The 19,570-nt window shown below is 42.3% G+C and overlaps 2 protein-coding genes across 8 annotated transcripts in view; one reads left to right on the top strand and one right to left on the bottom strand.

The window, feature by feature from the left end:
• Positions 1-19,570, top strand: part of akt3a (v-akt murine thymoma viral oncogene homolog 3a) — a 61,774-nt gene that overhangs the window by 40,313 nt on the left and 1,891 nt on the right. For 2 of the 5 annotated variants that reach the window (XM_004551422.3, XM_004551421.4), the window contains exons 8-14: positions 50-118; positions 2,072-2,194; positions 2,818-2,946; positions 8,455-8,669; positions 9,284-9,371; positions 9,923-10,025; positions 10,629-15,205. In XM_004551422.3, coding sequence (XP_004551479.1) covers positions 50-118; positions 2,072-2,194; positions 2,818-2,946; positions 8,455-8,669; positions 9,284-9,371; positions 9,923-10,025; positions 10,629-10,714 — 813 coding nt within the window. In that variant the 3' untranslated portion in view covers positions 10,715-15,205. Of the gene's footprint in view, positions 1-49; positions 119-2,071; positions 2,195-2,817; positions 2,947-8,454; positions 8,670-9,283; positions 9,372-9,922; positions 10,026-10,628; positions 15,206-19,570 lie in introns of those variants that run through there. The other 3 variants (XR_013101353.1, XR_013101352.1, XR_013101351.1) reach the window with 3 other exon arrangements.
• sdccag8 (SHH signaling and ciliogenesis regulator sdccag8) overlaps positions 15,301-19,570 on the bottom strand; it is a 51,909-nt gene continuing 47,639 nt past the window's right edge. For all 3 annotated transcript variants that reach the window (XM_004551423.6, XM_004551424.4, XM_076891538.1), the window contains exons 17-18: positions 16,153-16,279; positions 15,301-15,854 (exon numbers count right to left, since the gene is read on the bottom strand). In XM_004551423.6, coding sequence (XP_004551480.2) covers positions 15,816-15,854; positions 16,153-16,279 — 166 coding nt within the window. In that variant the 3' untranslated portion in view covers positions 15,301-15,815. The remainder of the gene's footprint in view (positions 15,855-16,152; positions 16,280-19,570) is intronic.

Raw genomic sequence — 19,570 nt, 5'->3', positions numbered from 1 at the left:
GAATGATTTCTTTTATATAAATTGTTTGTGTGTGTGGTTTTTGTTTCAGTCTCTAAAATACTCATTCCAGACTAAAGACCGCCTCTGTTTCGTCATGGAGTATGTGAATGGAGGAGAGGTAAGAGACACACACATTTGTGATGGATGTGCTGTGTGTGGTTTCTCATCTTTGTGTTACTACTTTAAAGAGCCGGTTAAACCACATTTCCACCACAATAACTGTCGGCGAGTTACTTTCTCACAGTAACTGTCTTATGGTATGTAAACAGATACATTCCTGGATCTGTTATCTTAATTTTCATTTCAGTTTTTATATATCAGGGTTGTTACAAGTGTTTTAAATCATATTTAATCACTCTCCAGATGCCAGTGTTCAGCCAAACTAAAAGAGACTGGATTTAAATTGTAAATTAGTTGTTTTTGTGATTATTATTATTTCAAAGACAATTTCCTAAACAGTTTTTTGGGTTCATAAATGTCTCACAGATGAATACAGAATATGTTGTAATTGTATGTGCAAAGCTGCAGCAGCAGTGCCGGAAATGATTGGTTGAACGTGCAAACACTGAAGAAGTGGCTAAAGTTTCGCTTTTGGATTGCTTTCTAACACAGTTAATTTTCCAACCAACTGGCCTCTCACTTGCCTTCTCGCCTCTCTTTTCTGTACTCTCCTTCTCCTGCGTGTGTCTATTTATGAACACACCTATGGGGAGGACACAGCCAGAATGACAGTCTGAGATGAAATGAGTTTGGATTCCCCCACTTTTCCATTTCTCAGATTTTTAATCGGGCCGTTTTTGCAATCTTGGTTCATTCCCTTAGTGTAACTGTCACCTGCTCCCCTCCCAGCTAGTTAAGCAGTTCAGCCAGCACCAGGCCTGAGCAGAACTCACACAAACACACACACACTTACCCTGAGAACACAAGCACAGACACACACACAAAAGGCACACATACTTAGACAAACACACGCAGCAAATTTTTACCTCAACGGACAAATTGTGACCACACATGCCTCACACACACACCACACACACACACCGAACCCATTACAAACCTGCCACAGTCACAGCTGCCAGTACACTGATGAAGGCCCACCTGTCGTGTTACCCCCTCTCACCACAGCTTCAACACATACACACACACATGCACACACTTGCACACAAACAGACACCATTTGAGCAAGGTGGTCTGTGAGGATCACTCCAGTGGCCATTATGCAAACCTCCCTGAACAATTAATGGGGAGATATCTGCCCTTTGGCCTCATGGGTAATTTGTACGACTCGACTGTTGCGGCACAGCAGGCTGATGTCAGTTTGGTGCCACATGTGTAGCTGTGTGACAGTGAGAACTTGACAACTGACAGCGAAGGAGAAAGTAAGTGAGGAAGGGAATGTGAGGTGAGCCATTTAAAAGGAAGACAGGAGAGGTCAAACCACAGGAGGGGTTGTACTCTTTAAAGTATGAAAATAAGCCTTGTGCCAAAAACAGAGAACGGTGGATATGAGAATGGAGCAAATGAAGACGGAGGCTCAGGGGGCAAGGCCAGTTAGGCCACTAATGAGTACTGCACCGTAGGCAGTCGGGGGGCTGTTGGCGACAGCGGCAGTCGGCCTGTCTTTAACTAGACTGGTGTATTGATTAAACCCTTGATTTGGCCCCCATCGCCGAACTCCACGCCAGCACCGTGCCAACCTAGCCCAGAGGGTAACGTGGAAGAGGTATGCGTGTCTGTGTATGTGTAGTGAGAAGGGGGTGTGGGGGGGGCCACTAGATGAGGCGCCAGCTGCCGAGCGCCTCCACCCGCCGTCCTCTGAGACCCCCCCCACACACATGCACCCCTCACACACACACACGCGCACACACACCCCACTCACCCTCCCCTCCGCTATCTATCATCTCAATATGGTGCGGGCAGCCAGTTTGTGTTGTGCTAATTTCCTCCAATAAATCAGTAATTATTGCTGTGCCGTCCCTGCTGTCTCTCCCCCTTCTCTCTCCCCCGCCCTCTCTCTGTTCTCTCCCTCTCACCCGCTCTTCCCTTCTCGTCCTTCCTCCTTTTCCCGCAGCTGTTTTTCCATTTGTCCAGAGAACGGGTGTTCTCAGAGGAGCGCACGCGCTTCTACGGCGCAGAGATTGTTTCGGCTCTCGACTACCTGCATTCAGCCAAGATTGTGTACCGGGACCTCAAGGTAAACAGAAACAGGGAGGAAAAGCAGGCTGGGGGCATGGAAGAGAGTGATCAGATATTTTAGGGAAAACTTCTTTTGTTTTTGCCGCCCTCCCACCTCTTGTGTTTCGGTGTCCCTCCCCGTCCAGGAGAAGACAAGTGGCTCAGGATGTGTAGTAATTAAAGAGACGGACAGGGACAAACTCACACAGACATAAAGCAGCAAAGAATTGCAGGAGGCAGGGAGAGAGGGAAGGAGAGAGGTGCTGATGCCACAGAGGTAGAGAGGTAGATGGCTCCGTCTGAGTGCCTGCCTGGCAGCCTTGGCCCCAGCCCCACTCGCAGCAGCCAAGAAAACAGAAAGGAGAAAAAGCAGACAGAGAGTGAGAAAAACACTTCAGCCATTAAAATTAAAAGGTTGAGTGGCTCCACTACATGCCTGAAGTTTATTTCCCTTTTCAACTTGGTGTTTGTGTGTCTGAGTGTGTGTACTGCCACACTGTGGAGTAATACAATACAGCTTACTCGTCCCTCACTGCTTTCCTCTTCAAAGTGATAACAAGTTTGACTCCACAGTGCACAAAAAGTGTTCAGCCAGTTAATAAAGTGTCACATAATGACAAAGAGATTTTGATTTCCTTCCAGTTGGAAAACTTAATGCTGGATAAAGATGGCCATATCAAAATCACAGATTTTGGGCTCTGCAAGGAGGGCATCACTGATGCTGCTACCATGAAGACCTTCTGTGGTACACCAGAGTACCTTGCACCTGAGGTAATGTTTTTTTTTTTTTTAAATGTGTGTATATACATTTATGTTTTTGTCATCAGAGGGTGAATGTGAGGTGCCTGCACTGCACTGCAATGCGGTAAATAAGCACACATCCTTGGTATTTTCACCTGGATGTATGCACATCTGTAATCTTGTACAGGAAAGGAGAAGCTTTTTTTCTTTGATCTTCACTAATTGATCACTCACGTGTGTACCCCACGTGTGAAATTTGAAGTGTAACATGATGTGTGGTGTCAGAGAATTTGATGCATTTGTTGCTTAACGTTTTCATTAAAATTCTGTTTTTATTTATAGATAAGAAGAAGAAGAGATGAGAAGCAGTTAAAGAAATTGCTAATATGTCACAGGGCACATTCCTGAGAGTTGTACTGTATAGTAGTTCTGGGCACCATGTAAAAACCATACACTGTCAGGACAATGTACGTGTAAGATATTTTTAGAGGTGCAGGATATAGAGCTCAGCCTGTTTCCACATGCGACATTGATTCAGTCATGAACATGTTAGGTGTTCAAAGGCCAAAAAGCAAAGGATTCAAACCACCAGATCCACGAAGGAGCGTCCACTTTTTAAACTGATTTATATAATTGATCAACAAGAGAAATCTCAGTGACTGTATGTTATGTTCCGTAAACTGAGCAGATTGACTTAGGCCTCGTAGTACATAAAAGCATCTGTGGCATCCACAGGCGGCCTATCCATTAGGCAGCTTTTCTGCAGTGCTCAGGGTTCCACCAGGAAGGCCCCTGTGAACTGTGAGACTCATGTTGCCCACTGCACAGTTTCTGTTTATCTAACAACAGCCCTGGCTGATTAATTTAACTACCGGAATTATTACTGAGCTTTGATAAATGGGTGCCTGCAGGGTAGGTTCATGAAGAACCTGTAGGAGCCACACATACAGTATCCTTTACTGCATTACAAAAATCCATTGTTAATAGCAAAATGTATTTCTAAGTATTGAAACACACTGAAAGAGAGGTCATTCTGTGTTTCGTTATCATGAATTATCTTATTGTTTCATTTATGTGTCTGGTTGAGGCGGAGCTAATGCGCTCAGTACACTTGAATCACAAAGTGATGATCCAGAGACTCTCTCCCGACCCGTTACCCATAACACTCATGAGGGTGTTAGGAGTCTTCTTATAGTGGAATTTATGTATGTACAGTTTCATTTGCAAATTTCACAGGCAAACAATTTCCATAATATCAGGGTGAACAGTAAATATGCAGTTTTTGCGTGCGAAGCAGGGTGTTGGTTGAATTGGAAAAGGGCAAAGCACGGTTCCTCTCACACACACACACAAAAACACACACAAACACACAGCGCTACGATCTTGTAATCATTTTTTTCAACCATCCGCTGTCCAGTCATCAGCTCTGCCTCACTCGAAGGCCAGCAGATCAACTGCAGAGAGTGTTGCACGACTGTGGGTGGTGGAAGCAGAGCGATGGTGATGTGGAGATGAAGGCAGGAGGGGAGAGGCATAGTATATATCCCACTCAAAAAAGTATGGAGGACAATTTGGCGCAGCATTTTGTGCTTTTTTTTTTTTTTTAGTCCCTTCCTTTGCGTGCCAAAAGCTGATTGGAGGCTGTTGGTTATTTTTCACAGGATGTGCGTCTGTGTGTATTTATATGTGTGTGTGCGCGCGTGTGCGCTGTGTGTGTGTGTGTGTGTGTGATTGCAGTAGAAAGTGCAGGCTAAAGCGAGGCAGATGGCGGCAGATGGGCGAGGTTGGAGGAAGGTGCTCGGAAAAAACCTGGAAATCTACACCACCGCCGCCGCCACTCGCCCGCCCGCAAGCTCTGCTCGCCCGCCCGCGTGTAAAAATAACACAGTTTGCTCGGAGCCAAGTTACAGAGATGCAAAGTAGCCGGGATAAAAAAGAAAAAGGGGGGATGGGGGTTGAAGACAGAGGAAGATGAGAAGGGAGAGAAAATATTTCAGGGTTACAGGAGTGAAATTCAGACAGTTCCTGTGTTTGTCGTCAGTGAAAAGGGCAGATGAGAAGTGAATAAAGAGGGTTTCTGTCTGCTGCGTGCCTGAAGAACACACAAACAGATACTGCAGCAACGCAACGCTGAATAATTCTTCATCCAAACTCGTAAAGAATTAGATTGAAGTGTTATCATTTGTTTCAAGGGAAGTCAACAATTATAAAAAAGATTAATGTAAGATTAATAAAGAATAAGCAGTGTAAGATCCTCGCAAAGGGATGGAACGGGATCAGAGAAAACACATGGAGAGTGTTTTTTGTCCTTTTCTTTTTTGTGCGTTTGACACATTTCTTTGTGGCAAATTTGAAAGTGTTAAAGGGAATGGATTTGGGCCTTTTCCATTTATTTTTATGTGTTTGTTTTTATTTTGTTTGTATGTTGTATATGTTGGGTATTATTGCGACTCCTTTTCTATTGTAAATGTTTCACAAACATAGCGGCACAGTCAGCGTATTTCAAAATGTTAGCACAGTGACAGCACAAATTCATTTTCAAGTGATGACACTTTGGAGATGGAAGGCCTCTGTCTGATACCCACAATATGGGATAGTATGTTCACAGTATATGAACTGTGTATGTGGATGTGTGTTTGTGTTTCCTGCTGGGTATCTGGGCTGGTACAGCCTCAGGCTGTGTGTGCCCATCCCGTCCCATCTAGCCCTGTCCAGGCTGCCAAAGCCCTCATCCTGCGATCGGCAGCTAGCTGCCACATGGCTGCCACTATAGGGACCAGGACAGGACAGGACCTTCTCCATCACTGCTGCTTTAAATCACTCTCCTCTCCTCCTTCTCTTCTTCGCATCCTCTCCTCCTCTTCCTCACCTCCTTCTTTCCTCCTCTCCTCTCCTTCTTCTTTCCTCTCCTCTCCTCTCCTCTCCTCTCGATTTGTCCCATTTGTTTCTTCCTGTCTTGTCCTATTTATTTGCCCTGCCTCTTTTTAAATTATACACATAATCACACATGCCATAAACACACACGCATACACACTCCAGTGCCTCCATGCCTCGGGCTGTGGGGCATCATTCTGGCTCTGTGTGGATTAATCTGCTCCCTGCCTGCAACCGAGCTGCCACCACTTTCTTTAGTCCCAGGACACACGGACACACCATTACACACACTGTTACAGACACTGACAACCACATACGTATACATGCCTAACTGGACACACTGATTAGTTTGCATTTCTGTACCTTTTTTGTACAAAGATGCAAAATCAACCTCGTAAGCTGCTCTGAATTTCATAAACGGTTCCGTGTGTGTGTGTGTGTGTGTGTGTGTGTGTGTGTGTGTGTGTGTGTGTGTGTGTGTGTGTGTGTGTGTGTGTGTGTGCGTGTGTCCTCGAGCTGCAGGAACTGAAACAACACCAAACATCTCACACTCAAAACTTTATGAATTTGATGAGGATGGATAAATATTCCATCTGCTGTGTGTGTGTGCGTGTGTGTGTCTTGCAGTCTCCCAGCAGTCTAAGCCAGTGTTATCCCTCCAGCCGTACCAGTCAGTAATATATCTGGAGCTGGCGGTGTGTTTCATTCCCCCAGCTCTTCTCTGCAGCTGCCAACTGGGTGACCAGCTTAATTCTCACCCAAACACACATTCACACATAAAATAGCACTCATAAGTCTCTTATTCACTTCCACGTACTGTACATGTTGACTTGCACACATTGAAGCAGTCCGCCTGCATCATTAGCAGTTTAGTGTCAAGTGCATGAGCTCAGTCAGTTAATGACCAGCTTTCCGTGGTATTGAACTGCTGTAGAAACTCACAGGCAGCTGTTTGGTGTGTTCTTCGTATTCTTCCTTTTTTTTTTCTTCCCTGCGTGGTGCACTGTGACATTTGAATTCAGCCGTCTTATCTAATTGTAGAGCTGGAAAGAAACTGCCAAGTAAAAATGTATTCAAAATAAGCATATTGCATATTTTCTGCCTGCCTTCACGGCATTTTAGGCTGTGGTTACTTTAAATGACAGCAACTCTGTTTAGGATTTAAAATGCAGAAATATGCTAAATAAAACTAGATTTTGCTTCCTCGAGTTTCCTCATACAGTTGATTATATCACATCCGTAACATTGAACTGATACATTTAGAGTGGTATGGTTTGATTTTAGACACTGTTTTCACCTTTTGACACTGCTAATAAGGCCTATGTGAACATCAAAGCACAATTTGCAATTAGTATGCATCAACGTTTTTTTGTTGTTGTTTTTTAAAGTTTATTAAAAGTTTTGATATGTGACCCTGTTTTCTGTTTAATATGAGCCAGTTATGTATTTATGACACCTGTCCTCCCAGCATCTGCCACACAATGTCTGGTGTTAGTTCAGAGTGGAGTATATGTTTTTAAATATTATGATATTATTAAATTCACTGTGTAATTGTTTCATGTCATTTTAAATAGTGGCAGTACAAACAGGCCTTTTGTGAACGTTTTAGTCTCTGTTAGCGTGTGCTCATGTCCACCCTGACTGGTCCATTATTAACAGTGAGTGAGATGTTGTTATTATTGGCGAGATGTACAACATATGCTGTTCTGGCTGCTCTCCAGCCCTGTCTGTTTGTCAGTCACACGCACATACACACACACACGTGCAACACATGCACACACTTGTACTCATCATGTTAATAAGCTTATTATGTTAATGAGGGCCTCAACAGCACCTGAAATACCTCTCTTCTTGTTTCTGCCTCCTTCTCTTCTCCTTCTCCCTTCCAGAGGTTTGCAGAGCGGAACATGAGGGGATGAAAGAGAGGAAAGCGAGTGAGGGAAGGCATGATTAGAGGATGGAGAAGGCAGGATAAGACAGGATGGAGAGGATAGTGCAAGGAAGGCAAGAAGGGATGAAGAGTAGGAAGGCGGCCCAAACGCGAGATTTAGATATAAAAGTGACTTACTAAACAGTACAATTTTCCTTAAAACACACACAAATAGACATGAAACACAGCAGTTTACCATGCAGTACTTGTGCCACCCAGCTTGGAGGTTGGTGTGGCCCTGACTTGGACTGGAGGCTGTTCCTGCCTTTTCCATCCAGGGACATTCTTGTCTGTCACTGCCAGGAGAGCTTAGTGTGCCAGGGAGAGCTGGCAGCAACCGGGGGGGCATCTGGTAGGCCACGCCAACACGCTGACTTTCCTACTGTAACAGGAGCCTCTGAAGACCTGCCATCCCATAATATTTGCCTCTGTACGTGGCTGTGTATTGAGAGAGGTGGGGGCTGTCGTCTACACCTTAGTCCTTGATAACTGTGCAGCAACTTCTGTTCATCTCAGACAACTTTTTGGTTTTATTCATCCCTGGAGCCTAATGGCATATTGACTGTCCTTTGGTGCCGTTCCTCGCTCATCTGTTTATTCAATGGATACCTTAAGCGGTCAATATTGTCCAATAAAATAAATGCAGACGTTCACTAGAAAAAGCAGATGCCCAATAAAACTAATGGTCCCATTTTAAAAGACAGAAATTTCGTATCTTTGTGTTTGCTCCTCAGGTCCTGGAGGACAATGACTACGGTCGAGCGGTGGACTGGTGGGGTCTGGGTGTTGTGACGTACGAGATGATGTGCGGTCGCCTGCCTTTCTACAACCAAGACCACGAGAAGCTGTTTGAGCTCATCCTCATGGAGGACATCAAGTTCCCCCGCACTCTGTCAGCTGACGCAAAGTCCCTGCTGTCTGGCCTGCTCTTCAAAGATCCGAACAAACGGTGTGTGTCGAAGCTTTTTTTTTTTTTTTTTTACTTTCACATGAAATCAAATTTATTCAGTAATGTGAAGCAGGACCTCTATTAGAAATACTATTTTGATGTCAAATAAATCTCTTTATTCGTATCACCATGTCAGCGAAATTTAAATTTTTACTTTGTATCGCCAATATGGCCCGGTACTGACTTAATACAAGATATTAACAGATCTGGTGAATTGACAACCACCGGCAAAAGTGGGAAAAGTTGGGAAGATGATTCATATTTGTGCCCTTTGTGTAAAGTTATTTTTCAGTTACTACCTTCAGACACACAGAGGAGACTAACTTTAGTTATTTTGCTATATAAACAAAAAACACCCACTACTTTTAGTGTACAGCCACTAATCATACAAATATAGAGATGTGCTGATTCTTACTGCTGTTTTAATGGGCAAAGCCTTTCATTCTGTAGATCACTGATTAGCCACCATTTGTCGATATAGCAGCAGTAAGACACGCCATATAGAAAATTGTAGAAATCTTTCTTACATTCTGTTCACGCTGTGCTGTTCATTTCTTACTGCGTTTGTCACTTCTGCTTCTAACAATCCTGTCTTCACCTGTCCTCTGCCCTAGGCTCGGAGGAGGGCCAGATGATGCTAAAGAAATAATGAGACACAGTTTTTTCTCTGGTATTGACTGGCAGGATGTCTACGATAAAAAGGTATAGTTTGCATGTCTAATTAAACATAATAGGACTGTAGAAAATAATGTATTCAACTTATTAAGACAGGCAGCTGTAAAGAGCACAGTGTTACAGAGATGTGTGACTTTGTATCCTGTGCATGTGTTTCTCATATAACACCATCAAGTGAGAGTCAGGTGGCATCACTTAAGCAGCTAAACAGGTGTCAAGCCTCCTCATTTGACTTTTTTTTAAAAAGTTGTTTTGTTCTGTTGCAGAGTTTAGTAGAGTCCAGTGATTCAAAAGCATAAAAGACCTCCTTGAAATTATTCAGTTGGTTTAACTACTATTTATAGGGTTTTATGGTAATGATGTAAAGACAAGACACTCTGGATCTGAGGCTCGGATGTTAACTATGAATAATAACTGTGGTGAAAGGAGGATTTTGGTGGATTTATTTCTTCTTCTTCCTGGCCTTTTTTTCCTGACTTTTAGTTACAGGAATTTTTATGTCTGTCAGTCTGGAACAACAACAACGCCCACTGCTGTTATTTACAATCTGATGTGATCTCTTCGCATCTCTGTCCCAGCTCGTTCCTCCGTTCAAGCCTCAGGTGACGTCGGAGACAGACACCAGATACTTTGATGAGGAGTTCACAGCTCAGACCATCACAATCACCCCACCAGAGAAATGTGAGTGTCTCGTGCCTCTTTCTTTTCCACACGCGCATATGAACAAATAAGTCAAGAACATAATTTGACTAAATCACAAATTTTGTTTTTTTACAAAGCTGCAGATATTGTCCTTGGACATAATGGTGAAATAAACAAACATGCATTCTCTGTTGACGGGTGTTTAATACGTGTCAGGATTTCTGTAAAATGTTAGTGGTGAAATGACAGCGTTTACTCAAACAGATGACTGTTTCACACTGTGGAACAAACACCTTTGTCTGTTTATTCGAGTGTCTCTGTGTTAGTCCTCCGGCCACATGCAGCTCTTCTGGGCTTCTGGGATACAGATCGTGCTTTTAAAATCATTTAACGCTGTATTATACATGAACTGATGTGAGGTTCCACTTGTTTGTAGGTCACATGTTAGTAGAATGAAACTGGCACATCAGAAACTTACTTTTTAATTGTTTAACTCGACAGTAACAGAGAAGATGATCAGATGAGAGAGAGAAGTTGTATATTTCCTGATTGATGTCATGTATTAATACAAATGAACTGTGTTATATAGTAAATGCTTTAAAAATGACCTCTGAATCTATACTTTTCATATTTTTTTCTTAGTCGATGAGGATGGGATGGACTGTCTGGACAACGAGAGACGACCACACTTCCCGCAGTTCTCGTACTCTGCCAGCGGTCGGGAATGAACTGTCCATCACAGTGACATCATCACAGCTGGTCTCTGAGGCCATCACTGTGGGCGCAAAGAGACCCACAGCTTTGGACCAACCCAGAACAACCATGACTTGAAGGATTTTTGCCCTTTTCCTCTTCCTCGTTATCTGTTCTTCACCTCTCCAGTGTGCTTCTTTTCTCTCTCTCTCTTTTTTTTTTAATTCTCTCCAATCCCTCCTTAGAAAAAACCTTCAGGCGAAATTACGGTCTAATCCTGCACTGCAACCCCAGGTGATCCGAACTGTGATGTGATCAGTTGTTATGTAATGACCCTTTAATGATGGGTGCACCTCCGGTGGCCTGCTGTGCTTTGACGTGTGTCGGGCCTGCCAAACTCTAAAAATGAACATCTCTGATGCACTTAGACAACAGCTGATGCATTTCTAAGGAGACGTTTTTGTGGCTTCTTTATCCGTGGGACGGAAACACTCAAATCATTCAAAACCCAAACTGCCATTACCAGTTGTATCTCAGGCTTTTGCAGACAGGTCAGATTTGAAATCCTCAGTTACATAATTCTGGGATTTATTGAGGCTGCCTGGCATCGAGGAAGCAGTTGTCACCAGTGAGCAGAATCCTACACACCTCATGTTGTCGAGCAGGATTTGACTCAGGTTTTGCTCAGTGCAAGTCATTATCATCGTTGCTGCTATTTCAACTACTACAACAACTATTACAGGTACCGCTGTTCCTACTGCTCTTATACTATTACTGCTACTACTAAAACCCGGTGCTACAATACTGGCTAAATGCTGCTGATCATTATACAAGCGCCAGCAAAACATGAACCACACTTATGCTTATACAGCTGCAGAACAGCTGCTGCTCCTGATGCACAGCTCTTACACATCAGCTCTGTAGATCAAACGCGTGTCGTGTGTGTCTGTGTGCGTGTTTAAGGTCCAGTTATGGGTTTGTGTTTTAAGATCGCATCTCAAAGCACAGCAGTTCAGAAGGATGTGACTCTCAACCCATGAGCTTTACTACATAACCTACAGTGCAGTGCAAGATGGTCGATGCATATATTACTGCAGAGGTGAAAACAGCTGGTTTGAATGTTTCCCCCCAATTTTTTTTTCTTTTTTAGTTTTCAGTCCCGCTGAGTTTAAATCTCTGAAAGGGAACACAAAAGCAAAACGGTACTTTTGTTTCGACGATGGAAAGCTTTACTGTGACGCATCGTTATAGCGGCTGTTGGATCCATGTGGCTGTACCTCTGTGTCTATGTGCAGGAAAGGGAACCTGAAGAAAGGAGCAGATTCAGCACAGAGCAAAAAAAAAAAAAAAAAAAAGTCTGAGATGGCAGGGTGAGTGCAGCGATGAGAAAAAAAATCAGGAAAGATGTGAAATATTTATAATGTGATAAGGAGCCGTGAGGTAACAGGTATAAAAAGTATATATGTTTCGTGAGGAGGTACACGTCAACTGTTATGGGTTTACAAGAATCACAGCAATGGTTATAATATATATATGTTTTATTTATTGTTCTACTCATCAGTTTTATATTTAACTTTTTCTATTGTTATTACATTATTCTAGAAAGAAATATATTGTTATTTCTTAGGGCTGAGAGGGAAAAAAAAGCACCTCAAGAAACAAAAATGGCTGAAGAATGTAGGAGGGAAAGCAGATAGCCTTCCTGCTCCATTTGTTTTTTTGTTTTAATGTTTTCGTGTTGTTTTGTGACCAAAATGTGACAGCCCAGAGGTGACAGGACATATTAAAGACAGACGACGAAAGTTTGGGAGAAACATCTAGGAATCTGCATAATTATCTCAATGAGATGTCAGATATGAAGACTAGTAGATGTTGCTCATATTTATTCTTATTACAGGTGTGTGTCGGTGATGGTTAAGGCACAGTCGGGTGAGAAAGACAAAGTGGAAGTTGAGCAGAAGGATAACAAGTGCAGCACAAAAGGCTGAATGCAAGGCTTTAGCTGTAAGTGTTTTGAGGAGAGGTGAGTTAGCACTCGGTTAAGAAATGTATGTTTGAAGGCGAGTCGTCGTGTTCCTGTCGGTTCTTTGGATGTTTAGAAGATCCAAGTTTATTTAAAGATCAGGTCCTTACCACTAAACCATCCCCGCACTCTTCTGTCTATAACGCGCGCCGTCATTTCTCCCTTGTGGACTTTTCTTTGTTTCCAGTCGTCACGTTGTCGTATGTCTTCCAGTCTGACCAACAAGATTTGAAAGTCCCCTCAAAGTCACTGTCTTCAAATGGCCAGTAAGCCTTACGGTTTAGCTCAGAACAAGTCAAAGACGTTGACACCCAGCATTTCTGAGACAAAAATATATATATCGCCAGATGTGAGGTAATATATTTTTAAAATTTTAAAATAGCGACATGTTCATCTTGTGGGGGAGATGTCACCTTCAGTGTCAGAATGACGGATTAAAAGAGTACCAGGGGATGTGCTCTTATTAGCCGTGGAAAACTGTATTCCACTTTATTTATTTGAATGTTTTTTATCTTTATTGATGGATAACTTGAATTTATTTTCTATTTAATTTATTTAATGTTGTTTTGGCGTTTAGCAGTAAGGGGATGTAGCTGTGTTTCAACACTTTGTGCTAGAAATAAATGTCTCCTTTTTTTTTTTTTTCCATTTTCAGATATACAACAAATTACCTGTTTTTCCGCTGCTCTGAAGTCCATATGCTTTACTGTTGCACATCCATTAAACCGCTACTAGGCGCTTTATGGCAGAAAGTATAAAAGGATGGCGCTGGCCTGCAAGCTGTAGTCCTCCTCTGTCCGCTTCACCAGTCCTGAGTCAAAGTGGCACTCAGAACTCTTATGAAAAATACTGCTCTGTGATCGATTGAGCCTGTCTGGCACGGCTGAAGCGAAATGAGTACAAATCCCACCCAGCTGGCACCCTCGACAGGCTCAAGCAAACGCTCCCCAAGTATTTGGAAGGATTTCAGCTTTGATTTGACCCAGGTCTGCGAGCGACTGAGGAGTTCTAGCTGCATGTGCACGCTTAACGCCAAAAATCATTAGAAACCAGAGTTCATAAAATATCGCTTTGTAGCTTCGGCCATAGCACTTTCAACACCCATCACTTTTTATATGACTCAGAGGAGTCTGGTTCAGCTTTGCTTTAAAGGAAGACTTTTAGCTTGTTTTTTATGTTTGTAAGGAAATGAGGATTTTTCAAAACACATCTCCCCCTCCATCTACAACCACTAGCTTTGATGTTGCTCTGATGTTGAGAGTTGGCGAGACTGGATGAAGTGTGTCGCATGCTGAGACGAGTTAGAGCGGCCTGTGAACTGGGCTCAGTTGGAATTTTTAGTAAATTGGTCAGTGTTTGTTTAAAAAAACAAATCCACTGATCAGCCACGGCACTGATGTCCCAGATTCCTGCTCTGATTCGCAAAGTTTTTTTCAACAGTAAGCCGCCAACTCTCCCACACTCCATCCTCGATGGATACAGGTCCATGTAGTGACAGCAATGATATCAGAGTCTGACTGTGGGGTCAGAGATCCTAAAAAAAGAAGGAAGGGTTTCCTCTGACTTTTAATAGGGGGGAAGGTAACGCTTTGTAACACACTTACTCAGTGTGGAACAGCAAATCAGTCGTGGACACGTGGCTCAGTTCTTAAACTGAATGCAGAAATTCATCGTTCCTCACAGCTTTACTGGTGGCCTCAGCAGTTTGAGATTTGATGCTGCGCTGATGGTGTTCCCTCTTAAAGCTGCTGCTGTTTGTACACCTATCACACAACACATAAGACCCCACTCGTGTTTCAGACATATGTAAAATTCTTTCAAGAACTGACCTCTTCCATTGTTAATGAACCCATCAGCTCTAAATGGCAAACCGCTCTCCGCCAGGTGATCAGTAAACGGCTCGAGTGTTTGGAAGGTGAAAGTGTTCGACCTCGTGTCTGCGGCAGATTCCCCCTCCCCTCTCCTCTCTCTGGTACTAGACCGCTATCATCACATTTAACATAAACAAGCATGAGATGCATTTATTTATAAACGGCAAACAAAAAAAAACAAAACAGCAAACATGTACAAATATTACACAGTATAACTGGGTTTTGATGCCATGTCCATCCACTGTAGCTTTACAGTTGCATGAGACATTTGCGGACAGCTTCCAGCTGTTCGGCAGAGTGGGCCGCGTTTTCCCAAGTCGCTGCGCGGCCGAGGTCGTCGCCGCTCTTGTCGAAGGCACAGAGATGGCGTAGACTCTGACACGGCATCGGGGAAACTCTGGAGAGCTTCACAGAAAAGCGGATCAAACTGCCTTTTTCTGTGCTCCGTGCAGATGCAGAGCTGCTGGCCAGTGAGCCCGCCACGATGTGAAAACAACAAATTACCATCAACATGAAGCTGGTTTTTTTACTCTGTACATCCTTAGTATTTTTACACATAAAATGTATATGATAGGGATGCACATTATTTTCCTTCTTACAGACAGCTTCAATAAAGCACTATGTCAATCTGCTGCCATCGTGTCGACTTTTTGTTCGCTTTGTGGAGTTTCAGCTCAGTCTAAACAGAGCAAAAAAAACAATGTTCACTAAAAACTCACAAAATGAGTGTTGGGGGTGCGCTTTGCACACATCATAACAAGCTTTAATACAAATCAAGTCTATGTCCAGTATGGCAGAGGTTTACAGAGGCACTTTATGCTCAAAGTTTCCCAGCAAATAAAATCCTGTAATGGAAGTAAAGTTTGGATTAGGATCTTTACAGTTTTTAATCCAGGACACTTCCTATTGGACATTGAGTTGTGCATCATGTTAGCATTTCTATATAAAGAAGTTGTACTTCAGAAAGCTCATTAGTGGACTGAGCTTTTATTTATTAAAATGGATGGGAGGGAAAAAAAAAAAAACATACTTTGAATACTCACTTGACCTATCAATCATAATTACACTCAGTCATGAGACAAAAAAATGCCACAAAAAACCCAGTTACATGAACACAATCCACATTAATACCGAATAGAGGACATAAATATCCTCTAAGTAAACAACAGTTTGTTTTCCTGTTGACAAACGAACAGAACATCGTGATCCACGGAGCGATGAAGGGAAACCGGCGAGACAGACTCATGTGGACAGAGTCTCAGTTCGTCTCGTGTTCGGCAGCTTGAAAGACAAACACACAACACATAGTGAGAAGTGTATGTGAACACACACAGAGGCGCGCACAAACACACCCTGTGATAATGAATCACAGCAGAATACAGACAACATGTTTTTCAGCAAATCCAGAACCAGACAGAATCATTAGTCACGAAGGGACAAATGTCTTCTTACTGGTTTTTATTCTTGGTAAACTGACAACTCTTAGCGTGCTCCCAGAGAGAAAAGACACGACTACAAATTCATTTAGTATCAGAACAGTGAGTCACACACAATCACACACTCCTCTGTGTGTTCGTACCTCGATGCGTAGGCTCTGCATCTCCTCGCTCAGTGTGTTTCTCTCCTGCATCAGCTGGTTCTGTTTGGCCAGCAGCTCACACACCTGCTGGGCGCTGCTCTGACAGTGACGGTCCAACTGCTGCAGCCTGCAACGCACACGCGCACACACACACACAATATTGACTGAAAGAGTGTGAGAAGAACGTACCCTCCTGGCTAATATAAAACCAAATGTTGTAAATATTGAAAGAGAGCTGGATCCACAAAGAGCTTTTAATATCACCGGACTTTGTTTTGATCAAGCAATCAACAGTGTTTACAGGGATACGAGTGCGGTTTAAGTTTTTCACTGTGAGTGCACATAGGGATGATGCAGTAGCTGAAATGTATCAAAGGACTGGATGCTGGCTAGATGTTTATATAATGACGGCTATTAAAAATTCCTCTTCCAGACAGTTTTTGAAAACTATAAAGTACGTTTAAAAAAAAAAATGCTGACTTGAGGCATCGAGTCGATAAGCTTGGTGCATTAAGAGCTAATTTATATACAGAAGAAGTTTAGTCCAGTAGGCCGCATTATCAACCTATTGATAATTAATGAGGAAGAGTCAACAAAAAACAAACAAAAAACCACTCATCTTATGTGAAACTGGATGAAATCTTATTAAAACACTTATTCAGGGATACATTAGTGACACACTCGACCAAATATTTTTTATAAAATGAGTGACTAGTAACCAAAGGTACCAGTTCATGACTCAGCTGGTGTTTCTTATCAACAGAATCAGAGTGAAATAATTAATGAAGTTGCCGTGATGCCCGCAGGCCCCAAACTTTCGTTTTTATCTAACAGCAAACATCGTAACCTGACAGACAGCTCCCTAAAAGTGCAACCACACGTCAAGTCGACACAGCCCGCAACTATTCTGATTGGTCTGTTCAGTACTGCTGATTCCTCCTGTGAATTTAGTACGCAGAAGTCTACATCAGGCCTTACAGGCGTGTCACATTTTCCACCTCGTGGATATGCTGCACTGCAGATGTCTGCAACTGTAAACACTCCTTTGCAGAGACATTGCAAGTCAACAGCTCTGCCTGCGGTCTTCAGAGCGATATAGCAGGAATGAGTGCTCGTTATTAACGGAGTATAATCCCTGCATGAGAGACCGAGGGACACCGTGTGCTCACAGGGCAGCAGCTTGTCACTCATACAATCCTTCATCATTTTTGCTGACTTTAATGACTTTATAAGAAAATAAGCTTCACATGGTGTTCAATAAGACTTCAAACTAGTGATGGAGCTCATATACTCCTCAGGACTGTGTTTTCTCAGGTCAAAGATCAAATGAGCCAACGGTAACTTTCCTTTACACTTCTAAACAAAGTGCGTTAGTACAAGAAGTCGCCCCCTGTGGGACACTGAGAGAAGAAGAAAAATGCTGTGACTTCATTTTTAGATTTTCAGACCTATAAGACACATGCATCGTTCCTACTGCTTGCTTTTTCAGGACTTCCAACATAGAGAGTGTTGTAGTATATCACTATATCACTATGTCAAGATCATTACTATGGGCAACATACTGTCATACAGTTGTTTTTTTAAATTTAATGCTTTTTCACTCATAAATGATAATAATGAGAAAATTAACCCATAACTATAGATTGAGTTAGTGCAATAAAGTAAGATTTGATAACATGGGACAAAGTGATCAAAATACATGTTGACCATTCATTTGTTTTAGTCACTGTTTTCATCACTGCAGCGTACATTAGCATCTCTGGATATTACATCTATCTAACGAGATCATTCAAAAGTAATTATTCTTTAAAAATTACTCGGATTTTCTTGGTTATATCATCAGTCTGTCATCCTGTAGCTGTCAAAAACAGTCAGTCTGGTGAGAAAGTTGTGTGTGTGCGCCGTTCTGAAGTTTTGATCTTTACTACGACATCCCAATTAGTGTGTCCCTCCCTCTGACACAGCCGCTCCTACAGACAATGAACTCTTTCACTGCACACTAGGATTAAACTCAGAGTGTGTGTGTGTGTTCCAGCTGGAGTTCAAGGATGTGTGAGAAATTGTGTGTGTCGAATGTGTGTTTGGGGGTGGTGGATGAATGTGTGTTGAGATATTTCCTACCAGCAGCCCATTATTTCACTCATTCATCCATCCATGCTCCCCTCAAATGCAGTGGTGAACTCATTCATTTACACACACACACACACACACACACACACACACACACACACACACACAGATAGATAATGAGAGCGATGTCACAGCACTGGAATGCACATTTACATATTTAACCAGCCATCTATAAAATTATACATATTTCTGTCTTCTATATGAGGAACTTTAGGATAATTTAGAGACTTTTGCACACATAAAACAATGCTTCAAAGTATTAAGTACAATTACTCGAGTACCACAACTTCAGATTACTCATGCTTTACTTGTGCATTTTCATTTTTTTTAAATTTACTTCTGCTAGATTTCAAAAGGAAATGTATCATTTAGTCTGATATGTCTATTAAATAAAAATAGCCACTAGTTAATCCTCTATAATATGATGAAATATTAAAGATTCTCAATGAATAAAACACTTTTGTGGGAGGATTTATTTATTGTTTTCGTTTCTCTCCTGTGTAGGAACCCGACCTTTAGATTACAAACCACAGACTAGCACCACCTCAAGGAGCATTAGAAGTTATATACTGCTCACATATTGATATGCAGCTAATAAGAATAATCATAAATCCAGTATCTCAAATTCTTAAAATATTATTAAAGACCAGTATAAAAGAGATTTTAAATACAAAAATGTCCAAATTCCAAAAACTGTACACTTGTTTGGAGCTTCTTTACCACAGTTTACTGCTTCAGTGTATGTGGCATGGAGACGATCAGCTTAAAGCACTGCTGAGTGTTCCAGATTGCTCTGACAGTGTCCTCCATCCTTATTTTTGGATGAGGGATTTCTCATCTTCCTCTTGAAAACATCACATAGATTACTTAAGACTTGTGGTATTAAAACTTTATTTACTACTTACTTAGAGGGAGACAGGAGGAAAGATAAAATGGTTAATAAAGTTAAGAAAGTATCTGCTACACTTTTTGAATTTAAAAAACCAACATCGGTCTCTGCAGAGCTTCTCAGAGCTCATAAGCACCCTGTGAGGAATTTTAATTACTCTGATATGAATTATAAGCTAAAATTGTCGCTGTTTCAACAAGTTCATTAGAAAGCAATGATGTGGGGGGATACAGACAAGGAAGAGCGAAGAAGAGGAGGATGAAGAGGGCAGTGGCTCGGGGCAGAGAGAGACAGAGAGGGGGTAGCTGGGAGGGAGACAGATGCCCCTGCCCTGCTGGTCATGTTGGCAGTGGTAGTGCTGGCTGTGTGAGACAGACGGGGGAGGCGAACATCCCAACA

Source organism: Maylandia zebra, linkage group LG13 (assembly GCF_041146795.1).
Source record: "Maylandia zebra isolate NMK-2024a linkage group LG13, Mzebra_GT3a, whole genome shotgun sequence".
In the NCBI taxonomy this organism is placed as follows: Eukaryota; Metazoa; Chordata; class Actinopteri; order Cichliformes; family Cichlidae; genus Maylandia; species Maylandia zebra.
Note: the sequence above shows the minus strand (reverse complement) of the source record. Positions and strands in the feature narration are given on the sequence as shown.